The sequence below is a fragment of the Excalfactoria chinensis genome, chromosome 10 (genome assembly GCF_039878825.1).
Source record: "Excalfactoria chinensis isolate bCotChi1 chromosome 10, bCotChi1.hap2, whole genome shotgun sequence".
Classification (NCBI taxonomy): domain Eukaryota; kingdom Metazoa; phylum Chordata; class Aves; order Galliformes; family Phasianidae; genus Excalfactoria; species Excalfactoria chinensis.
Genome location: NC_092834.1, coordinates 1084701 through 1107788, shown reverse-complemented (window position 1 = coordinate 1107788; position 23088 = coordinate 1084701). Strand labels below are relative to the sequence as shown.

At 47.1% G+C, this 23088-nt stretch overlaps 1 protein-coding gene across 3 annotated transcripts; it reads right to left on the bottom strand.

Annotated features, from left to right (window-relative positions):
- Positions 1 to 4006: 4006 nt before the first annotated feature.
- ANP32A (acidic nuclear phosphoprotein 32 family member A) lies at positions 4007 to 23082 on the bottom strand. 3 transcript variants are annotated; one of them, XM_072346023.1, is made up of 8 exons: positions 22839 to 23082; positions 10419 to 10568; positions 10150 to 10272; positions 8596 to 8794; positions 8291 to 8389; positions 6651 to 6748; positions 5676 to 5736; positions 4007 to 5492 (listed from the first exon to the last, which is right to left on the bottom strand). In XM_072346023.1, the coding sequence occupies exons 1-8, from the start codon at positions 22890 to 22892 to the stop codon at positions 5431 to 5433; spliced, it is 846 nt and encodes a 281-aa protein (XP_072202124.1). In that variant the 5' UTR covers positions 22893 to 23082; the 3' UTR covers positions 4007 to 5430. The 3 variants fall into 3 exon arrangements, with proteins under 3 accessions (XP_072202124.1, XP_072202125.1, XP_072202128.1); XM_072346024.1 differs by having other exon boundaries at positions 8291 to 8377; XM_072346027.1 differs by lacking the exon at positions 22839 to 23082 and adding an exon at positions 22206 to 22421.
- Between the last annotated feature and the right edge of the window lie 6 nt (positions 23083 to 23088).

Genomic DNA, 23088 nt, shown 5'->3' with positions numbered 1-23088 from the left:
ACTACCTGTGCAATGGTTTCTCCTGTTAATTTACGTTGTGCCCCATACCCGATGCTTCCCCGTCTTTACGTTCCATGTGCTGTCATTGCCTATTATTTATGCTATCACAGACTAGTGACAAAATAAAATGTTTTCAAGATAGCAAAACCTTGCTGGCTGTTTCTTTCTTCAAATCACAAGCGACCAAAAGCCCTGGGCGTGGATCCCTAAGGGCTTTGCTTTGTAGGGATGAGAAATTCAACCCATCCCTTCCCCAGCACCTTCCTGGTTCTGCGCAGGGTTATCCATGTCTGTGCTAGTATTTCTTTAAATCACCTTTTGCATGGGAAGATGGATTGTTTCTCCCAAGCCCCTGGAATCCACGTGAAATGAGCCCAATTATGGCTGCAGGTGGGGATGATTAATGAGGCCATCAGCATATCCGCATACATCAGCACAAACCCAGCAGGTTTGGTGCCTGCACTGAGGAGGGGGATGTGGGTTCCCACCCTGTCCCCTCCTGCACTGATCCTCTCAGCCCCATTAAAGCCCCACAGACAGACAAGCCCCAGTCCCAGGGCTGCAGTTTCTAGGGCAAACCCTGGGTGAGGATATTGCTGCTCCTGTGCTTGCACCTTTTCCTCCATCTCCCTCCTTTCAGTAACAGCTTGAGTTCTTCTTGACATCTCCTCTCGCACCATCTGGGTGCTATTTAAAGCAGAAAGGCCCATTTTGGGGAACTCAAGCCATCCAGTTTTAGCACCGAGCTCCCTGTGCTGCTCCAACCTTATGGCTCACCATAAGGACCACCCCAATCTCCCCTTGTCCCTGCAGTTTGGGTCCGTAAGACCGCTTCTGCACTGGGCTGTATCCCAGCTGCTTGCTCTGTGCTGCTTTGGGGGGTGGGGGGTGTTTCAGTGCTTCTGGGCAGTCTGCAGTGTTTTACCAGGGTCTCAATTAGACCCATGACACAAAGCTCCCAGCTATTCCTTTTTCCATTTATTTTGCAAGCATTACAATCTACCTAAAGCCTGAAGGTGCCTCCCTTACTTCCTGGGATGCACAGCACCTCCAGGACCTTTTGCAACATCAGCAATTCCAAAACACCTGATTTAGCTGCAGGATTTTCCAGGCTGTCCCCGCACAAATCCAGGCAGAGGGCTCGCCCTTCATTTACGCTGCTGATGGCACAGCTTCAGGGACAGTGGGTTTGAAGGAGAAAGGATTACAGATCTCAGCTACCAGCAGCAGCAGCAGCAGACAGCCCCCTCCCAGAGCAGCTCTAGCCAGGGATGTTTCCTTTCCTGCTCTGCTTTCCCCATCCGTGTTCAGCCTTATCACCCTGACCTACTTTCTGCTTCCTGGAGGTTGTGCTCTGTCGGAGGCAAACGCTTGGCTTGGCCACATGGTACTTCCCATCCTTTGCATTATTGGTTCCAGCGTCTTCAGAGCGAGCGCCTGCTGGAAAGGATCTCCAGTGGTGAAACCCTGTTAACTTATAGACAATATAAGAACTGCTTTTTCAAAGCAAAAATCAAGCAAATAAAGAAGAGCCCCTGTGTTTTTGTCTGTCAGTTAGCTCGGTGGAATTTCCCATCAACGAGCTGAGGGTGCTGCTGGCCCTCCCTTCCCCACCACCCCGAGGCTCCGTGGTTTCAGCCACACGCTCAGGGCTGCCCTTGGGAGCTCGGGTTTCTCATGGCTAAAAAGCAATAAAATAAAATAAAATAAAATAAAATAAATAATCCAACAAAACTCACATTTTTAAAACGATGCACTGCTGCTTTTTGACCCAAAGCAAGATCCCATGTGAGGAGGCTTTCAAACACGGCCAGGGCTCAGCATGGGAACATTCCATCCCCTGCAATATTGCCCGGCAGCACTGAGCTTCTGAGCACAGCTCGGGCTGCATCACAGCAGAATTACTATGATAGCAAAGGTGCTCTAGGAAGGTGTTAGAAGTGAAGGTGGTGGTTTTCTCACTGGAGGGATGTTCGGGTTCAAAGAGCTTGGCTGGTCCTCCCTCTGCCAATGCTTCCATCCTCTGTGTGCGTTTTGCACTGCTACAGCATCCAATCATAACAGAAAAACAGAAACTCCAAACAGAAGATTATTAAAGCCGTGCCAGAAATTCTCCACCAGGTTTTTGTTGGCTCTGGGAAGGAGCGAAAGCAGCAGTGTCAACAAACAACTGATAGCAGAAAAGGAGCACGGTACCATTCTCCGGCCCAAACACTCAGAGGAGAAAATGGGAACAGCCAAGCTGAGGAAAACAGGCATTTGGATGAGCTGAACTCGTCTGTTATTTATTTCTACTTTTTTCTTGGGCTTTCCTGCTGATCTGGTACCAAATGCCAGCCTCTGGGCAGTTTTATTCCCCCCCATGAGGAGGCTGCAAGTTGGTGTCTTTAGTCACTTGGGAAACAAGCCCTTGGCACGCAGCATGTCAGTGCCGCACTTAGAAAAATAATTAGGAAATCAGCCACATTAAGCAAAGCTCAGTTTTGTTCTCAGCGATGGCAGCAAAGCTTCACAGCATCCTCCTCCCAGCACAAAGGTGCAACCAAAATCTTGCTTCCTACCTGCAGTCAGTGTCTCAGCAGTGCTAAACCATGCATGGGGCTCTGCTTCAGCAGGCAGGCGGCAAACAGCGGCCCTGGGTAGCAGCAGGCTCACCGCTGCACTTCTCTTTGGGAAGCCTCATTAATTCCAAAGTAAGCCCTGAGACAATCAGCAGTACAAAGAGAAGCATCACTTAAATGACACCTGGCTCATTCACTGCTTATGAGAGGGAAGAGCTTAGGGGTGTCAGCACTGTTTCCCAGATGAGAGGAAGAGCTGCTTTGCAAGGCAGTGTTGGTGGCTCGCTGGAGCCCATGGGTGACAAAGGTTAAAACAAATGTCACTTCAGCACTACCACGTAAAGCTGTGTTGCCACATCTCCTGCATGCAAAGGGGCACAGGGATGCAGTGTGCTCATTTCCAAGTCTCTGGCTCATTCTGGAGGAAGGGTCAGGTCCAGCTGCTGCTGAATCCTCTGAATTGCTTGAGTGAAAACTTCCATCTTTGGGTAAACCGCTTAGTGGACAAGCTTGCCAGTACAAAGCTCACCTGAAACCTTTGAATTTTAAGCTGGTTCAGTGACACAGAGGCTCTGTTTGGGTTGGATCGTCTGAGCTCTTCAGTTTGTCTTTGCTACTGGTTTCTGCTGTTTGCTTTGCAGGACTATGACCCTGCCTGGCCAGGCTATGGCTTTGGCTTTGCAGCAGCAGACGCCGGCTGGGGTGGGAGCAAGTCTTCCTGATTCTCAAAAACAAACAGCCAAAGAAAGGCCACAAACAAAGTCCCAACCCAACACACCACCACCACCACCAGCAGCAGCAGCCTGCCTATTACAGTGAAAAGATTTTTGCAAAGAGATCCAATGAAGGAAGAGCAGATCTTCCACAGCTCCTCACTCTCCTCTTGGCATGGCACATAAAGGCATGTCGAAGAGCTCAAGACACACAGCCTGCTCTGCCTGCTCTGTCGTTCACCTCTCAAACAACTCACTCAAAATGCAGAGGCTTAGCTGAGGACTGGCTGTGAGGAACAGTGGGATGGCTCTGGATAAGAACCAGTGATGTTCCTCAGGCCCCAGATACACTAACCTGGGGCTCACACAGAGCCTCACTTGGATGAAGGAAACCAAGAGTTCTTTCTTCTGGGCCGGAATAAACAGGGGTAGGATTAACAGACAGCAGAAACGAACACGCCGGGCTGTACTAATCACGTTGCTCACACTGAAAAAACCCGCTCGTTCTGAAAGAAAAATGGCACGCTATTATTTACAGTCAAGTCAGAACCTCTCCCTTGGTTTCACCCAACCGTGGCTAACAGTTCTGTAGAGCAAAACACATCATCAAGCTACTAAAAATATCAGGGCATTTACCAGCATAACCTACTGAATGCCTGTTGAAAAAGGTATGCGATTCATTCCCAGTGGCACGTTTTACTTCAATAAGCCACAGAAAAGGAAAAAAAAAAAAAAATTGTATAAAAAGATTTATTGAAATTCATCAATGACAAACAGACATAAAACTCAAAGTTTGGCTCTTCCGGGAGGGGAGGAAAGGGGGGAGAAAAAAATACAACCAAAAAAAAAAACCAACAAAAAACAACAACCTGTTGCAAATGTATTTATACAGATGAAATATTGACTAGGAAATACAAGTCACTTCTAAAGCTATTTTAAAGAGGGATATGAAAGTAAAACTGTACATTCACTAGGTATTTTCAGTCATTTTACTGACTTCCACTAGGTAAGAAAATACAATTTCGTATTAGTATCTCGTGCTTGAGTGTATGAAAAGAAACGTTCTACCCTACGTGCTGTACTGCCTCCTGTATTCGGGTTTGTAAAAATTGGCCAAGTATATAGCACAAGTGGAAGTAGTTTCTCATCACTTCAAATTGACCAGGTGTTATATATTACAGACCAAAATAGTACACGCCTTATTTAAAAGGGTTGAAACGTTTTTTATTACAATTGTCAAAGTCATTTCACTAGTAACTCAGGAATTAGGAACACTTTTTATATATATTTATATATATATATTTAAATGCCTGCCATTTTCAGTGGATTGGCTGTACCCTAGCCAAAAAGAAACCAAAAAAAGAAAACAAAACAAACCAACAAAACCCAACCGAAAAACAGAAAGGAAAAAAAGGAACATAACACACAGGGGGAGGGAGGGGACTGCAAATCCACCCCACAAACCAGATCCAAAGGAACACCCCCAAAAAACCCCCCCAGAAACATTTGGTCACTATTTACAAACAGCAAAAGAAAAGGTACCTACAAAAGCAGGGAAAGCAATGGCTGAAAATGGCAGTCATTCACGGACAGGCAACAAAGAAATCACTTTATCAATATGCCATTCTCACACCTGTTGCTGCGGAGGGATGCTTTGCCTAGATTTGGAGCACCCCCCAGAAACGCTTACAAATGTATTTTGTGACCGGCAGAGGTGGAAAACTCCAACAACCAAGGATATATTCAGCTGTCTCAGAACAAAGCATGTGTATTTGGGGTATCATCCACTGATCTTAAAACTTCTTTTTTTTTCCTTTAGGGATGTCAAACTATCCACTCCAATAATAAGAAACAAATTACCACTTGGTTTATACTTACTATTGCAGTTACAGGGACTAAGAGAGGGACAAAAAGAAAAATATATATATATTAAATGAATAGGAGGAGGAGTGGCAGTAAAAATAGTATTTTATTCCCTTGCCCACCCAGTCTGCTTCTCCCTCTCATTCCCACAGCAACATTACAATCAGGAGAAAAAAAAAAAGGAAAAAAAAAAAAAAAAAAAAAAAAGAAAAAAGGTTGGGGGTGTGGGGAGGGAAATACAGGGTAAAAACAGTCAAATCACAATAGGAAATTTTCAAAATAGGTTATTCAGTTTAGTCATCTTCATCCCCTTCGTCTTCGGGTTCTCGTTTCCTCTTCTGTCCCCGTTCTTCATCTAAAAAACAAAACACAGCTTGAGCGATAAGAGAGCTTTCACTGACATGCTGGACAACTTCAGTAAGTTCTGCTCTGCTGGCAATTGGTCAAAGGAGCAGGAATGAAAACACGAGCCTGCTTTTTAGAAAGTTTACATATATACATATTTTAATCACAAGGGAAAAGTGGATTACTGCCGTACCGGGTTCTTCTTCATCTTCATCATCATCTACGTCACCATCGTTATAGCCTTCCTCATCCTCCTGGATTTAGAGAAAGAAAGAAAAAACAACAGCAAAAATAGGTAAGAAAGTTGGTTTCAGCTCAGAACCTCTCACAATCTGGCGATATCCAGACAGAAAGTCCTTGAAGCATCTTAAAAACCAAAGAAAAGGCAGACACCTCCCACACACTTATATAAGTGCAGTTGTTGGAAGTTTTTTGCTGCAGCATAACTGGACGCTGGCCCAAGTTTCATTGCAGAAAACCATAGAACCACTTCTAGCTTCAACTCTTCAGCAAATAAGTGGTTTCATACTTCAGATGATAAGTAGCTGCAAACTTTGTTATGATGCCCTGAGTTTAGTAGAACTTGATGACTGCTACTTATGATCGCTCAGTAGGAGAAGGCACATGTTCAGTAGGTGAGGAGAGTTACAACACGGACAGACGCCTGCAGGTTCTGAGTAGCTGGCCTCCCACAGACAAATTTCAGCCCCGTTCCCAGTGGTTCTGTTCTGAAGTCTCAGCAGAACGTGACCATCTTGTCACACCCTACAGACAGCAGCAGGACTATGCTAAGAATTCAAGAATCTCAAGGCACACATACAGAGAAGAACCTCGGACTAAGACTACAGGGTCAATAACTCATGCCCCACTCCTGTCTGTGAACCCAGCCCTTCAGAGGCCCCAGCTGCTAGGTCTGCAGACATTTCTGATAGTACTTTTGACATCAGCAAAACCAGAATGATTTTGTGTCAGCGGTCACTAGATGGCAGCTGGCTCACAGACAGGCAGTCCTCAAAGACACCCTCACTGCGATGCTTCTCAGGTGAAAACAGAAAGCACGTGATTGCTGTATGGAAAAAGCCTGCAACCTTCTGTCCATTTCTTGCCCAGCTATTCCCAGTTATGGAATGTTCACTTCATACCCACTATTAAGCGCATAAATTCTTACCTCTTCCTCTCCGCTTACGTCCTCCTCTTCTCCTTCCTCTTCTTCCTCCTCATCCTCTTCATCTTCTACTACCTGAGCATCATCGTCGTACTCCTCTTCTATACAGTTAAACAAGATTAGTTACTCAGACATTTAAAGTTAATTTTTTCAACATTGCCATGAAATACAGGACCTCTAACTGACACAAGGAGCAAACAAAGCATTGCTTAAATGCCATATAGAATCAAAAGCAGCTCTCCTGCTGCTGACAAGGAAAGGCACAGTTCTGTTCCTCTTTCACCAAGCAACAGGGTAGCGTGGCAGCTGTCTCCATAGATGGAGCCGCTCCAGGGCTGCAGGACCTTTGACAGCCTCAGGACTGCTTCAGCTGTTCCAGTTCCCACTACTGAAGCATGCTTTAAAGCTTGTGGAACACTGCAGCTTTTCAACTGCAAGCGTCCATCTTTTTCCAACAGGAATGAGATTGAACTTTTTACAAGCCAACCATACAGTGGGACCTCTCCCTAGGGGAAGTAATTTGCCTTCACGCTATAACAGCAGTACAAAAAGGGTCACAATCCACCATACGGAACTGCAATTTGTTTTTGAGAGGAAAGTACTTAAATGCAACCAGCCCAAGCAACAAGACAGGAATGTTTCTCATGCTGCAGGAATGGCGCTTTGGGAGCTTTTTCATGCATTTCAACACAGGCTCAGACTTGTGCACTGATGAAGAGAACCTGTCCTTGCTGAACCTTTGTGCTGCTGGATGAATGCACCAGCCTGCCTGGCATTGCTGCAGCTCTCACCCCTTTCACCAGGGCTCACATTCAGCACTCAAGGGAAAAGTGCAAGTCCAGCTATTCTGCTTTTGCTGTGCAGCTGGGTTTGAAGAGTCTAGCAAATTCCCCAAAGTCAGTCTGATACTCATCCAACCGGCACGCTGATGCCTCCGAGTGCAGTCTGCCAGGGAGGCAGAATGGCACCTACAGCACAGTGGAACCCACAGGTCATTTTCCTATCATTAAAAAAGTTCCTTGCTGCTTCATTAGTGCCTTTCACGGAGCTTGCCCCAGGCAAGCTTCAATAAATACATTCTCCTCTCTTTTGCCCAATCCCAATCAGTTCAGTTTGTTCTCAAAGACAAGCTATAACCTCCCAGCAATGCCTTAACTTCTCTACTTGATCCCTTGACTCAGCTACTCTTTTCCAGGCGCACTCTGGTTTCCTGCCCTGCCCCTTCTCTGTCAGGGTCTACGCAACCACACATACTTCCCTGATTGTATGGTTCCAGGAAAACTGCTGGGTGTGCATCCCATCCTTTCTTATGTTTCACCCTAACATACTCATCCCATGATGTTTACTGTTCCCTTAACTGTTCTGGTGTCCTTACTGTTTGTCTTCTTCCTTTTGGCCCCTTTAGTGTACGGCCTTTTACTCCCCATCTTTCAGCCGAAATAAGCTTGAGGGAAAAAAACTCTTTCAGGCCCTGCCCATCTCCATTCCCCTTGCTAGGACTGAAGTGCTTCTCCTTTACATCAGTCAGCTAGGAGGTGCTGAGAACACCCTTCTCTTGCCAATAAGCCAGAGCTGGACGCAAAACATACTACACAGCATATCAATCTTCCAATTATGTATACCAAGCAGCACAATTCACATACCGTCTTCATCTTCCTCCTCGTCGTCTAAGCCCTCCACGTAGCCCTCTGCATCAGAGTCCGGTGCTTCTTTGTCATCCCGATCTTTCACTAGAGATAAGACTGAGAAAGTTGTTCTTTCAGGCCCTGACCACCTCCTTTCCCCTTGCTCCTTCAGAGGACACTGAGGTACTTTTCCTTTACATCAGTCAGGAAGAAGCTGCTGAGAACACCCTTCTCTTGCCAACAAGTCAGAGCTGGAAGCAATATGTACTAGGCAGCATATTGCTCTTTTAACTTACACACACTAAGTAGCACAATTCACATACCATCTTCATCTTCCTCCTCATCGTCTAAGCCCTCCACGTAGCCCTCTGCATCAGAGTCTGGTGCTTCTTTGTCATCCCGATCGTAGCCATCGAGGTATGTGAGTTGTGGGAGGAGCTTGAATACGTTTTCTCTATAATCATTCAAGTTGGTTACCTCGCAATTGAAAAGATCTAAACTCTTCAGGTTTTCTAACTTTTTCTGCAAGGAAAGAAAAGTCTCTGAAGTTTGGTGTTTCAATAAACCTCTACAGGACAGACAGTTTAACAAAAGCTGGTTAATGTGTTCAAGAACTTCTCGTGATCAAAGGAGTCGTTTCAGCCTGTGCCTACCGAATTGGGGCAGAACAGAAACCTGCAATATCTGGGCAGTGCTGCTGCAGTGTCTGTGAGTAGAAAAAACTCTCTCCTAAGTTAAGCACCTTGCAAGTGGAAGACTGAGATTTGGAAAGAGGTACCCCAATGGTACAAAAATCACACGTGTTGTGAGGAACCAAGTTAAGAATAACTAGCAGACCAGGGAGTTATCCTAGAGCGACTACTATTTACAATGGAAAAGGAAACAAACTATTCTTTAGACACAAGAACTTTGCTGGAAGAGATTTTTTAGAATCGGGATGATTGTAGCTTTGATTTTGGAAGAATGAAAAAAGGATCTTTTTTTGGTTTTGTTTTGGATAAGAGGTCTGCATTGCCAGCAGCACTCCAGAGTACCAACAATAAAAGTGCAAGCAAAGCAGTTAAGGATTTGTATCAAGTCTTATGAAATATCCCTCTTCCAGAGTTTAGTCTGAAACTGGGAATAGTTACAATCCTTTCTCTCATCTGTTTGCTATATGAGTTTACTGTTTTGCTTTCCCCTTTTGCTGGAGGGAAGGAGAGCCAAGGACTCATTTGAAAAATGCTCTTCAGGAGACATTCAGGAGCAAGTATTTGGGAAGTGGGCATGAGTTTGAAAACCTTCATTTCTGAACAATAAAGGGCACACAGTACTACTTCCTAATTTTTGGCTTAGAAAGCACTATTAGAATTCATAGTTGAATGGTTTTTGGAATAGCAACCTCATAAACCTGAACACAGCACTGAAATAAGGAGCATATATATCAGCAGTGAGCAAGAGACAATGATGGAAACCAGCAGGAAGGAGCTGGAAATTCAGCCCGAAGAACTGACTCTTGCTCACTCCCTTCCTCTCGAGTCATCACGGTGCAGCACTGCTTTGCTTCACAAGACACCCCGTAGGTGAAACCATCCCAGGCGTGGGGCTGACCCACACTGCCCGCAGCCGGGACAGGCCCCGGGCGGCTCCGAGCGGACCGCTGGCCGCTAGGGGGGGGCAGCGGCTCACGCTCCCCGCGGGGACGCCCGGCTCCGGCTGCTCGGATGGCACCGGCATGCAAGGGCCACCGGGCTGCAGAGATAAGCACCGGGGCGAAAGACATTCAATTGAAAGTGGATTCAGAATGTCAAAACCCAGAGCGCTGTCTCTGCCAAGCCATTGCTTTGCCCCTCCTCTTCACAAAATTAGTTTCTATTTTGCTCTACCCACCGACTTACCAGAGGTTCTATTGTACCAAGATCTTTTATTTTGTTTCCACTTAGATTTAGATGCGTGAGGTTTGGACACTTCTCTGCCAACACTTCCAGTCCTCCTGAGACTCTGTTATCACTTAGTTCGAGCTAAAAGGCACAAAAACATCTTGAGTTTCTAGCTCAAACATGCATCACAAAGCAAGTTGGTCAGTCATTAATCACATTTTTATGCAAACAATCAGCATATTATACACTCAGCATATTGCAAAGAGGAAGAGAAAGGATATATTTACCTTCTTAAGTTTGTTTAACTTTGGTAAGTTTGCAACTGAGGTTAAGCCTACGTTGATTGTACTCAAGAACTCCAGCTCTTCAAACTCATCTGTAAGGCCTTCAATTTTGCCTTCGTATGACCTACAGTTGTCAAGAACAAGTTCTTTAACCTGGAAAAAGAGCAATGCAAAATGCACATAAGAAGCAATGTAAGGGGGATTAAGAGTTCACTCACAAGCAAAGGACAACACAGCTCAGGCAAAAGTGAAAGTTATTCCATCAGGTTGGCAAGTATGCAAAAGGTTATTTTCTGTGCCTGATCCCTCATTTCGTTAGCATGCCAGCTAAGCAGTGTTTCAAAAACACAGATAATCAGCTTTGCTTCAACTGTTCACCTTTCTATTGTTCTGTATAAAGCATAACCAGTTCAAAAACATTCATCCTGACTTGAAAGATTTGGTTGTTAAAACTATTTTTGGCAAATGTAAGCAATAATCATTGTAAGTATATATATATACACATATATAAATGAATATTTTTAAACAATACTATTTTTAAACAAACCTACCACCCTGACACTATATACAGTGTGCTACAATAATGTGTCATTGTTTATTAAAACAGCTTCTTTCTACATGTAAGGGTTATTGAAGAAGCATGGAGAGCTCGGTGCCTGTTCTGAAAACCTAAAGGTGGGCTCTGGCAATCTGAACCCAGACAGTCAGAGCTCACCATCATCCCTTCTCCCTCTGGCTGCTTTGGGGAAAGATCTGCTCCATGGTGACACCTGAATCCTGGGAAATTGCAAGGTATGCTGCAGGTGATGCTGGAAGGGGAGGTTTAGTGAGCACTGCTGCTCCTGCAGCCTCTTTGTCTCTTATCTCCCCTGCCCTGATGCAGCAAGTAGCTCAATGGGAGGGGTGGACATAATGTCCCACAGTCCTGAGCAGCACAGGACTGCCTGCTAAAGGGTTGTTTTGTTTGCTTTTGTCTGAAAAACTGATCCTGGCTCTTTTTGCAGGTGCTATCTCCAACAGACACTGAACAGCAGCATTCGTGCAAAAAAGAAGCTGAACGTGCCCCACCCTGAACAAGGCTGCTGTTTTTCACCCTAGTGCCAGGGCAGCCTTACAAGACTCAAGACCATTAGCAGCAAACATGAAATGGGCTTTTCTGGGCTCTCTGTGTCTGTAACACCACAGGAAGGTCCCACCCACTGGGAGAACATTCAGACATTTTCATACCAATCAAGAATTTCTGGGGGTTACTTTGCCCCCACACACAAACACCCGGAGCAGCAGATCAGCACACCTCTCTGTGTGCCCTGCAGAGCCCTCCTGCACCAGGCAGACAGAGAGGCCTCCAGCTCTGGGGCTTGTTTAGAGCTTTGTAAAAGGATGGAGTGCTGCTGCTTGCTGGGAAGATGGTTTAAAGGGAAGTTTGCCAACAGGGCGTACATGGAAACGTAAAGCAGCTATTCAGTTCACACTGAGGACAGTTAACACACAAATATATATACATATTTTAATTACTGTAGTCCTGCTGCACAGAGAAGAATCCTATGTAGTTTTATAGCTCCAAATAACATCCCTAGATTTCTAATTCAATCCCAGGCACTGAAGTCAACAGGGAAGTGAGCCCAAAGCAACATGAGTACAAGTGATTCATTGAGTAGGAGGATCAGAGTTAGACAGGAAATACGTTTTCCAAGACTCCACAATTTTCCTAGAAGAATGATGACAGGGAATGGCCACATCAAGCTCTTCCAAAAGGATTTTAGGCTGGTTAGAAGAAACTAAACAAAGAAGTCAAACGCTCCAGATCCTCCCTGCATCCACTGCACCAAAACATACCAACAATCAGAAAGAAAGAAAACAACCACTTTCTTTAAAATACAGACAGCAGGAAAGCAGTTTGAAAGGCACATATGCGTATCTTTTCACTGTAACAGTATGTAACTATCAGGGTCCTACAGTGAGACCGTTTCAGGTGCACACACGCTCTGTTGTCTCAGCCATCTGTTTCGCAGGCACACAGAGCTCCCGCCAAAAAGTTTAAAAACACCCAAAAGAACCAAAGAAAAAAGCAAAGTGAAAGGCTCCACCCCAGCCCCAGCAGCTGCACCCCATGCCTATCTGCCCGTGTCCTTGCTCAGCAGCCTGCAGAGCCCTTTGCCTGCCCCGCTATCTTTGCGGGTCAGCGCTCATCCATGCACAAGAACAACAATCCTCCCTCCCCCTTTGAGGCTGCTGCCCATGCAGGGTCTTTTTGGTGTTTTATCCTCTTTGCAAAAGGCCAGAAGAGGAAGTTGTTGAGAGCACAAGGAGAACAAGGAAGCAAAGCAGGAGGGAGTGCATGAAGGGCTGCAGCCAGCACGGCACTGCACTCAGTGTCAGCCACAGCTCTAAGCTATGCACGCCAAAGCACCAAGTGAAGTGAAGCAGTACCTGAGCCCCAAAAGGGAAAAGCACCATTTGTCCTCGCCTTGTAAAGGATGAACATCCCTTCATCCCACCTAAGGGCAGGATGGATAAATGGCAAATGGGAAACAGGGCAAAGCTTCCTCCAGCATAGAGAGATAGGAAGGGGAGCTGGAAATAGTCATGTATGTAAAAGAAAAACTCCTCAGTACGGTGGCATAAAACTGGTGACCATTCTAGTATGGTGGCCAACTGGATTCTATTTCCAGTCAGCCCCTTTCATAGCAGGACTGCTGTTTCCTGTCATTCAGAAAACCTTGGTTTTGATTCAGAACTGCAACACTCTTCTCCTTGCTGCACCTGGTATGCAGGAGAGAAGCAAAAGGTGACCTCAGGAAAGGTACATTCCACACAGAACAGCTCACTTCCACTAGAGAAAGTTTACACCTCTCTTTGTTTTCAGAAGCCTTCAAAATCTGAAATGAAAATTCCCACTCCCAGTCACTCTCCAAACATCTCCCCAACTTCCCAGGAACACCCAGCACACAGCAGGACTAATTTTACCTGTCTCTTTCCTCATACCGTGTCACCAAAACACAGAATCAGCCTTTGATGATGTAAGCACCCTTCCTGAGCCTTGCTATAAGCCTGAGCCAGGTGAGTAGGCTTCAACTGGTCTGAACCAATCTGGCTGTGTCACACTGCGGTCTGCATAATAGCATAGATGTAGATGAACGGTTGGAACTAAGGGCAATAACATGAACCTGTTTGGAGAGACAGAAGGTAATAAGTGTAATAAGTGCCCTGAGCTAGCTTGTGTTTAGCCACAAAGACAGGAAGACCCAACTTGCAGAAGTTGCATGTGGTCAGCCCTATTATTGTAGGCATCACAATGTGCAAGCTACTCAACTCACTAATTGGAGTGAGGACCAATTGGGAAGTGCTAACACAAGACAGACCTTTGCTTGTCATTTCCTCTCTCTCCCCAGAGTCCTGCTATGTAGCAAGAAACAGCAGGAGAGCAACATGCCATAGGCAACCAACAACTGCAGATGACACTGTGATACTTGCCTAAACAGCCAAGAAGGCACCCACAGATGAGTGTCTAGCAGAAAAGCTAACACGCATGTAGCTAGGTTAGGTCCTGAAGCAAACAACCATGTCTTCAACAGCACCCATGGTAAGGCACCTTCACCTACTTGAGTAGGGATGCTCTACAGCTTCATCTGCCCAGAGCTCCTTGGCCAGCCAGCTGCTCTGCCTTCTCCTTGTTCAGCTCACATTCAGCCCTGCACCTCCTAGCTCTGTCCAGTGGGTGCCAGCTGCTCGAGCAGGTGCTTCCTGCTCATCTGTGCATTACCACTGCAGCACTGCGCTGTGGTTTGCTGGTGCCAGTCCATGGTTTTCATATGCATGCACATAAGCAGACTGCAGCTTCTTCAACTAATCATGAGACAGCGTGCCTTGGACCTCTTCTCCTGTGGCCATGCCAGTGTCTATTTGTGACGGCTCAGAGGCTTTCAGAGGATGACATCATGCTGCTGTTAACACACGCTGCGCTGCTGGCTGCAGATTACAGCATCCTCTGTATCTCTTTAGGACTTTCATGACATCACGCTCTGCACTACTGCCTTCTTGATAAGCAGGGAGTCTTATCTCTTTCCTAGTACGGTTACCACATTAAGCTGTATGCCCAGCTGCATGGTATTCTTAACATAGCTATGTACACTGCAAGACTTCAACCTATTCCTAGGCCAAGTACAGGCAGTCACGCATAAGCAGTGACTGAATTTCATGGCAGCCCTAGCAAGAAGATCCCCAGCTCACTCACTCCTTTTCCTGTCACCATACTCTAAATGCACAATCAATGCAATATAGTTACAGACAGCTACTACGCAGCACAAGGTATCACCTTAACCCTTAATCTGCATTTCCATAAGAGCATGTAAAAAAGGCTTTCTGAAGTAGAGACTTTCTCTACAGCCCCTGGGCAGAGAGACCCAGAAGTGGGACTAAGCTTCTGAATCCAGGTCTGTGATTGAAGGCTTAACAATGCGACAGAAGGACACAGCTGTGAATACAGTTTTTAAAAGATAAAAGGCAAATTTACAAGTACAAGTACCATTCTGTGGCTTCACAAGCAGAACTACTAAGACTGTAACATCTCATTTTCAGCACAATGGATCAGATGCTTTTGAAGTGTTTGCTCCAGTGCCCCTAGGATAGGGATATCTCAATGTGTGGCATTTTAACCCCCCAGAAACAGGAAAAGATGAGGGTGTTAACTCTGTCTTGCTCTGTTCCCAGCCCAATACCAGGAGAATATTGAGATAAATCCTTCACACCTATTAACCCACAGGAAACTTCATCTGGAAGAGGGCTGAGAGTTGAAAGTAGGGAGGGGAAAGCAAGGGAAGCCAGCTGTGGTAAGTGGAAGCCGTGCACAAATTACTTGTGAAAGCAGAGAGTTTTTTCTCTCCTAGTTGCACAGACATTTCTTCAAGGCACTTGGCTTCGTGTCTTTGGGACTTTTTGCTCTCAGAAGCATGCACAGTCTGTGCAAAGCCCTGCACCTCTCTGCAATAAAGACAAAGAGAGACCTTTGCTGGCTGTTGTAACCAGTCTGACAAAGATTGTGCTTGGGATGCTCAGGGACGATGATTGAGCCACAAGTACCTTTTTTTCCCTACCATCAATTCAACAGGGAAGGGAAAATTCTAGCAGTGTCAACAGCTTCCAACCTGCCCGCCAACTTACACACGAAGACAGCCAGAACAGAGCTAACAGGCATCGACTGCAGGTGACAGTAGCAAAGTTGTTTTTCCCCCTACCAGAACAACTTCTGACACTGGATTTTGATGCATCTCCTCAAAGTTTCACTATGAGCAGCTGAGATGCAATAAAGGAATAGATTTTACTTGCTTGAATTGTCTTACACAATGAAAAGTATTTACCTTGCACAGGCTCTGGTCATCACTGCGTTGGGCAGAAATCTGCAAAGCCTGGAGCAAGAAGAAACACTGCTCAAAAAAAGGCCACAGAACACAAACCACTGCCCCTGAGATGCAGCAGAACATACAGCAGGAAGAGCAGTGAGTGACAGCTGGGAAGAGATGGGATAGAATTAATGTGTGGCCCTTGTCACTGTGAGCACCGGGGATCATTGTGGACAGCAGGTACCCTGCCAAACAGCAGAGCTCACCCTTGCCAAACACTTGGTGCATGTTGGAGCTCCAGAGCAGCTGAGGCTGCAGCTTGTTTTGTTGGGAACTCCGCACTCCCAATCATAGCTGTCCCTTCCACCAGCACTCTCCAACTGGCCCTTCTGAAACAACACAGTCTGCAGATGGTGAGCACAACAGTGCCCTGTGCAGGCTGGTCCAATGGCAACCCATTCCACGTCTGCTAATTCTGCCCATTTTGTATGTGTTCAGCTGAGCTGGAACTGCAAAGTCTTGCAACAAGGTCATGTGAAACTACTACTGGGCTTTGAAATTCATCTAGGCTTCCTCCTAATGATGCAACCCCAAACTTTCATATTTGAATTCATCTTCTGCATCTCTTTTTCAGAAACTGAATGTACCAGGACTCTGCATCACTGCTACACCAGGAAAAGGGAAGGAGCAGAAGAGAGGTAAGAAAACACTCTAGTTTTCTCTTTTGATGTATCTGTTATAGAAGCTACTCTCTTTTCTGAGGCAGTCTAAGTCTGCTTGCATAGCTCAGAGATCTTTACTTTTTCTACCCTCTAACATTTTACATACCACAGTTAGAGGACCCGAGAGCAACACATTTGGCTCCAGCCAACTTTAAGCCCCTTCACACTGCACCTGAGAGAAACCTAATGGAGCAGAGGGAATACGTAAGACACCTCTGTATCTAATTAGGAAGCAACTCCAGAATCAAAAAACCTCCAGAAAAAAAGATAATAATCTACTGCTGCCTTCCTCAAGAAACAGCACCCCAGCATGAATCCCCACAGGTCACATGAAGATACTTTCACACATTTACAAGGTCAGTGTAGCCATATGCATTAGCAGCACACTAATTAATAATCTGAGAACACGCGTCGGGGACACAGAAAGCTGCTTCATTCAGAAGCGCAGAGCTAGTTTTCATTTTCATTTCTAGCATAAGCAGCAAAACTCTAAAAATAAGACTCCAAGTATTTATGTAGACAGTGACTGTTTCAAACCTGTAAGTGATTAAATTGCTCAATCTTTGTGTTAAATGCTTTCTAAAATTCACACTGACGTCACTTTCTGCTCCTGGCTGGGGCAGGTGACTTCACAGGGGGCACATCAGCTCCATGTCCCAGCTTCCCTGTATGAGAGCCACCATGCCTGACAACACATCCAAGGTGCTCTTTGGTTACTGCCAGCTACTAGGAAATAAAGCAGAACCAAAAGGTAGATCACATCACAACCTGAATCTGAGAACTCTGCAGTTAGAAAGTTGAAAGCGTTTAGCTGAACTGCTTCACTTTGTTCAGCTGCATCGAACTGCCCTCAGCAACAAATGACTGATGTACATAAAAAAAGAAGCGCTCTATTTAAATTAATACTAATTTCAAGAGCTGCATAGTTTATACAGAAAGCAGTCTCTAAAGATGTCAGCTGCTACAGAACGCATTAGCAAATCACACTTACAGAAGATAAGCTTTTCCTTAGCATTTTTATGGCTTTAGAGGGGAAGTGTTCAACAGACCAAGTTAATGGACAAACAAGTACCCCCATAGAGAACACAAATCACACACAGTGATGTGAAGGGAAACACTGAGGACTGTTTTATTTCAAAACATCATCCTTACACATACAAGGGCTCCATGACTGATTTTGGCAACCTAGTGATAAAACCCACAAGCTGTGTGTGTACTAGCTATTTTGTCTGAAGGGTGGCAGAGCAAGCAGAGACAAAAAAAATCACATGCACAGGTCCAGTGGTGTCATACAAATAGCTGAGAAGCATCCATCACTCTGAGCACAACAAACACAACTGCCCCCCACTCCCCTCTGAGAGCTGAAGCAGTGCTGGGCCCATCCAGATGAGCTGTCAGCCTGTGGATGCTGCTGAGTGCAGCCCAGCACACCACGCTGCCATCCCTGGCTCTTTAGGGCACCAGCCCTGCTCTACCTTTCCTTCATTTAAAAACATTCAGTACAGAGAACCTACTCAGATTTTGCAGGTTCAGTTCTTTTTAGGCTTCTCTGAGTGAACAATACCCGTGCCCTGAGGTCAGGAGGATGGTGAGGAGGAAAGAGCTCTCCACAGAAGGAACAGAATGGGAAGAAGCACTCAGCACCAGCCTTCTGGACTGGATTTACGACACCATTTGAATGAACATAAAACACATCACTGATTCAATCCACTGATATAGAATGCACAACTTTTTTTCTGCAAGAACAGATAAAATAGTTACAGTTAACTCGGCCACAGCACCTACACCACAGGAGATTGATGCAGAGAAACTTCCCATCAGGTTTATATACCATCAGGTGGTTGTTTTGGTTTGCTTTTTTGATTTTATATTCATAGTTCCTCTCACACGCTTAAACTTGGTCCATGTTAAGAGGATTTGCCACTTGTCAGCTGAGAAGCTAGCCTACATTTCAGTGAGGACAGCTCACACACATCACACCTGTCCTGCAAGCCTGACTTCTGTGCTTCTCCAAGACAAACACCCATCCGTCCACCCAGGTTTCAGAGGTTTGCATCTGAAAATTCAGAGCCCCGAAAAGCAGCTATTATACAAACCCAGGAAGCTGGCAAAAAAAACCCTCAGCTACTTCTTTGTTACGTTCACACCCTGCTGTCAGCTACATAAGTGGTTAAGTGATTCGAGTCCGCAAAAAAATCCATGCTAAGCTGTACGTTTAGCAGAGTTTCCTCACGCTGGTTGCACGCCGCTGCACATTACAGTGCAACCAACTTGTCCCACTGCTGCTAACCTACACCTGTTCCATTTGTATGCTATTCAGCAGGGGATGAGTAAACGTGTGTATCCTGACCCACTTACCAAATACCAGTACCCAAACTTATTCAAATGCAGGTCTTTGAAGCGGTGTGTATCACTTTAAAGTCTTTACTGTTATTGTGAGCATCACACCAAATAACTAGAGAAAAGAGCTCTTTTTTTTATATTCTTCATACGAGAGAACACTCCACATAGATGCTCGCACTGTAATTCCCTTCAACGTTAAAACCTGCAGTAAACTAGAGGGAAATCACAATCCAAGCAAGTTTTAAAGTGAAAGAGAAAGTCAGACAAACTGTAAGAGATACCCAATGTTGCAGGCAGCACTTTATCACTGTCATAAATCTGCGCTGATAAAGCTCCTCTCAAAAGCAGCACTAAATCCTCAGACTAAGTGAGCCGGTATGGTGGCACTATGCCATCAGAGATGAGCTTCGTGCATAACTTCCATACACTGCCTCTGTGCCCTATGGCTGAGAAGTCCCCCTTCACACTGACCTCACTGCACAGCCTGTGTGAGCAGATGAGCTGGGTTACAGACAATAGGAATGAGCAGCAACACCCACAAACACACCCAGCCCCCTGTGGTCAGTAGTTACATCACTACAAACTGATGGCCTGGAGAAAACCCATGTCAAACGGTTGGATCTCACCACAGAGTCATAGGATCACAAGGTTGGAAAGGACCTACAAGACCATCCAGTCCAGCTGTCCTCCCATTACCGTTGCTAGCAGAAGCCACTAAACCATATCTCGTAGCTCCTCATGCAGACACCAATTTCTAGTAGGCACTTTTATGCAATATCATAGAAGATGATAGCGATAAGATCGGCAAAGCATCAAAGGCCACAGCACGTGCACTGCCATAAGTGACCATCGAACATAATGGGTTACAGAAAGCAGCAATACCTACAAGGCAGATGTCAGAGCTCAGCTCGGGCCGTACGAAGAACACATTGCAGGCACCACAAATAGATTTCCCACCAACACACAAACACGAAACCCACCAAATTTCAGGCACTGCAACCCCAGGCTGCTCACCAGCATTGACTTCATATAAAACAGCAGCGGAGTCTGAGAAGGAAATAGCTACTATACAATCCTCTTTGAGACATTTATATTACATTTTATTGGCTAACATGTAACCTTGCAGGGTTATGTAACTGAGCAGCTGAAGTAGCTAGCTGTACAGTGTTACATAGTATCTAACACAACTGTATTAGCCCACAGCATAAGATAGCAATAGGGGCTTCCTGAGCTTAAACACCTTATCAGCATTCCCTTATCAAAGCTTGATTTACAGAAAGTTTTGATTCTGCAAGCTCTGATAACAGAACAGATCGAATGTGAGAGGCACTGCAAACTTAAGCACACATACAATAGCAGCCCCAAGAAGAAGTGAATACACTTCCATTTGTGCCCTTGTTTTCACCAAGATTTACCTGCATTACATTTAAAATGCTTTGAAAACACAAGAAACACCAGCTGCCTATCAGGGCAGAGATTAACACAGTGTCCAGAACCATCTTGTTCATGCCCCACATCTTACTATAATCCACCAATCAATGATACCTGGCATTATATTTACACTAAAACTCAGCTTCAAACATCTCCTCTGGAGCACTGGCTGGATTTAGCTGCATTTTCTTCTAACAGCTACTTTAGAGCAACAGAGTTCAAACTGCACCCTTAGCTCCCCACAACACAAGAGCAGGTGGAAGCAGCTGTCAGCAACGGTTTTGCAGGAACGACTGTAAACAGAGCAGCACTCCCAAAGGGCAGCTCCCCTTTGTATGCAGGCGCAACTGTTTACCTACAGAACGGATTATGATCCCATTTGTTACCTCGGGAAGTGGAACACAGTGACAGAATTAAAGGTTAAGAGGTTAAAAAAAAAGACATGTCGGGTCAAACAAGCATTGTTTTACAGCAGTGTGGATTTCTGAACTGCCGAGGGGCAACAATACAGCAGTGAGTTGGGGTTCTCTATGCAATGAAACAGCACCAAACTGGGGCTTCTCCGAGCAGTGAAACAGCACTGAGCTCCCAGAGCAGTGAAACACCAACAGATCGGGACTCCCAGAGCAGTGAACCACCGCTCAATGGGGGCGATGGGAACTTTCTCTAAGTCAGATCAGAAGTTGAACCAGATATGAATGACGGGGAGAGCCCAGCCTGCACCCAGCACACTTGGGATTGAGGCTGAGTCCGCATAGAATGCTTTATCTCGGGTTCCAGCAGCACGAGAGGCAAAAACTAAACCAAATAAACGCGAAAAAAAAAAAAATATAAATAAATAAAAATAAAAAAATCCACAAAATAAAGACAAAAAAAAAAAGATACTTCCAGGATAACGATAATAACAGTAACAACAACAAAGCCGGGCCCTGCGCAAAGCCCATCCCCCGCCCTCCCCAACACTGCCCCAGAGGGACCGAGGGCAAAAAAACCGATCCAAACGGTAAGGCCGGAGGGGAAGGGGGTGTGGGAGAGGAGCAGGCCGCGCTTTACCCTCCGCTCGTCCCGCCGCCGAGTCTCGCCGCCAGGAACCTCCTCCCGCCCGGCGACAGCGGCGACAAAATGGCAGACGGCGGCGGCGGTCCGTCATGGAGGAGCCCCTCCGCGCCCCGGCCGCCCCCGCCGCGCCCCCCGAGGGGAGGGGAGGGCCGCGCTCCGCTATGGCGCGCCCAGACCCCCGCACGAACCCGCCGCCACCGCCGAGCAGCGTTAAGGGCTCCGAAGCAGAGGGGGAACCCCCGCCCGGCTCGGAGGGGAGCGCGGAGCGGCGGGGAGGGCCCAACCGCCCTCCTCCTCCTTCTCCTCCTCCTCCTCCCTCAGAGCTCGGGAGGGGAAAAAAACATGGCGCCGCGTCCTACTTGCGCTGCCCGCGCCTGGAGACGGCCCCGGGAGCGGCGCGGGGAGCGGTTCGGCTCTCCGCCCGCTTTGTGCCCCCGCAGAGGGGACAATGAGCCCCGCGGGACGGCCGCGCCGCGTGCCCTCCTCCCGGCCCAGGACTTTTTAAAGTTTAAAGAGCAGCTTCCATCCATCCATCCATCCATCCATCCATCCGCCTCCGCCCTCCTCCCCGAGAGGTACGTTCCATTCAGCCGCGCTCCCCCCGTTCCGCCCTCGGCGCGGACCCCACCGCCACCCTCAGCCTCCGCGGGGGCGCCTCTCGCTCGGGGCCGCGGGTTCGAAGCCCGCCGCCGCCGCCACCCTCGGAGCGGGGCTCGGGGTGGGGGCCCGCCCGCCTCGGGGCACCCCCCGGGCTCCGACTATTTTCGTCCTGACAAAGTTTCTCGGCCGCTTTCGCTCGGGGAGAGGCTGAACGGCGGCCCCGAGCTGCGGGGATGGGGGTTAAAAATAATCCTTAAAAAAGAGGAAAACACGCATATATACACACACACACACACACGCAGCCGGCCCTTCTGTGCGTGCGGGGATGGAGAGGTGCGGAGCGCATTCTCTTCCTCGCGATCGTTGTTTTTCTTATCGCTTCCTTTCTCAATCCCCCGCTCCCCCATCGCCACGCGAGCGCTCCCCCGAACCCTTTTCCCTTTCTCCCCCCTCAGCATCGGGAGGGAAAGAGGAGGAGAGAGAAAGGGCGCGTTCATGAGCACCACAAAGTTACAAATATGGCTCCCCAGCCTCCGCGCCCGCCCGCCGCGCACACACCCGCCGCGCTCCGGACCCCCCCGGCGCCACAACTCGGTCGTTCCCCCCCTCCGGCCCCGCGCTGGGGTCGCCCCCCGGGTGGGGGGGGGGGTGCGAGGCGTGAGGTGAGGACCGACCCCCTTCCCCCCCCCCCCCTCACCGCCCCACGCAGGAGGCAGCGCCCGGCCCGCGGCCCTCATCTCGGGCACACACAGCTTTGAAGGCGGCGGCGGCGGCGGCTCCCCCCCCACAACCTCCCTTTTTAAAAATAAATAAATAAATAAAATGATCGTAATAAATAAATAATTAAAAAAAAAAATAGATAGATGAGCTGCCTTTTTTTTTTTTTTTTTTTTTCGGTTTTTTTTTTTTTTTTTTTTTTTTTTGCTTACATCTGAGGGCGTCCTGTTCCGCAGCTCTAAGTGGATCCTTTTCTTCATGTCCATGGCCGCGGCTGGCGGGAGGCGCTCGCTGTCCCCGGCTCCGCTCCGTGTGGTGACACCGCCGCAGACCCCCCCTCAGCCCGCGCGGTAATGAGGGACTTTGAGGGCTCAACCAGCGCCGCTCGGAATCCCGAGCCCCAGCGCCGCGGCGAACACTAACCTGATAACTGCGGAGGTGGGGGCTCCGGATTGACGGACG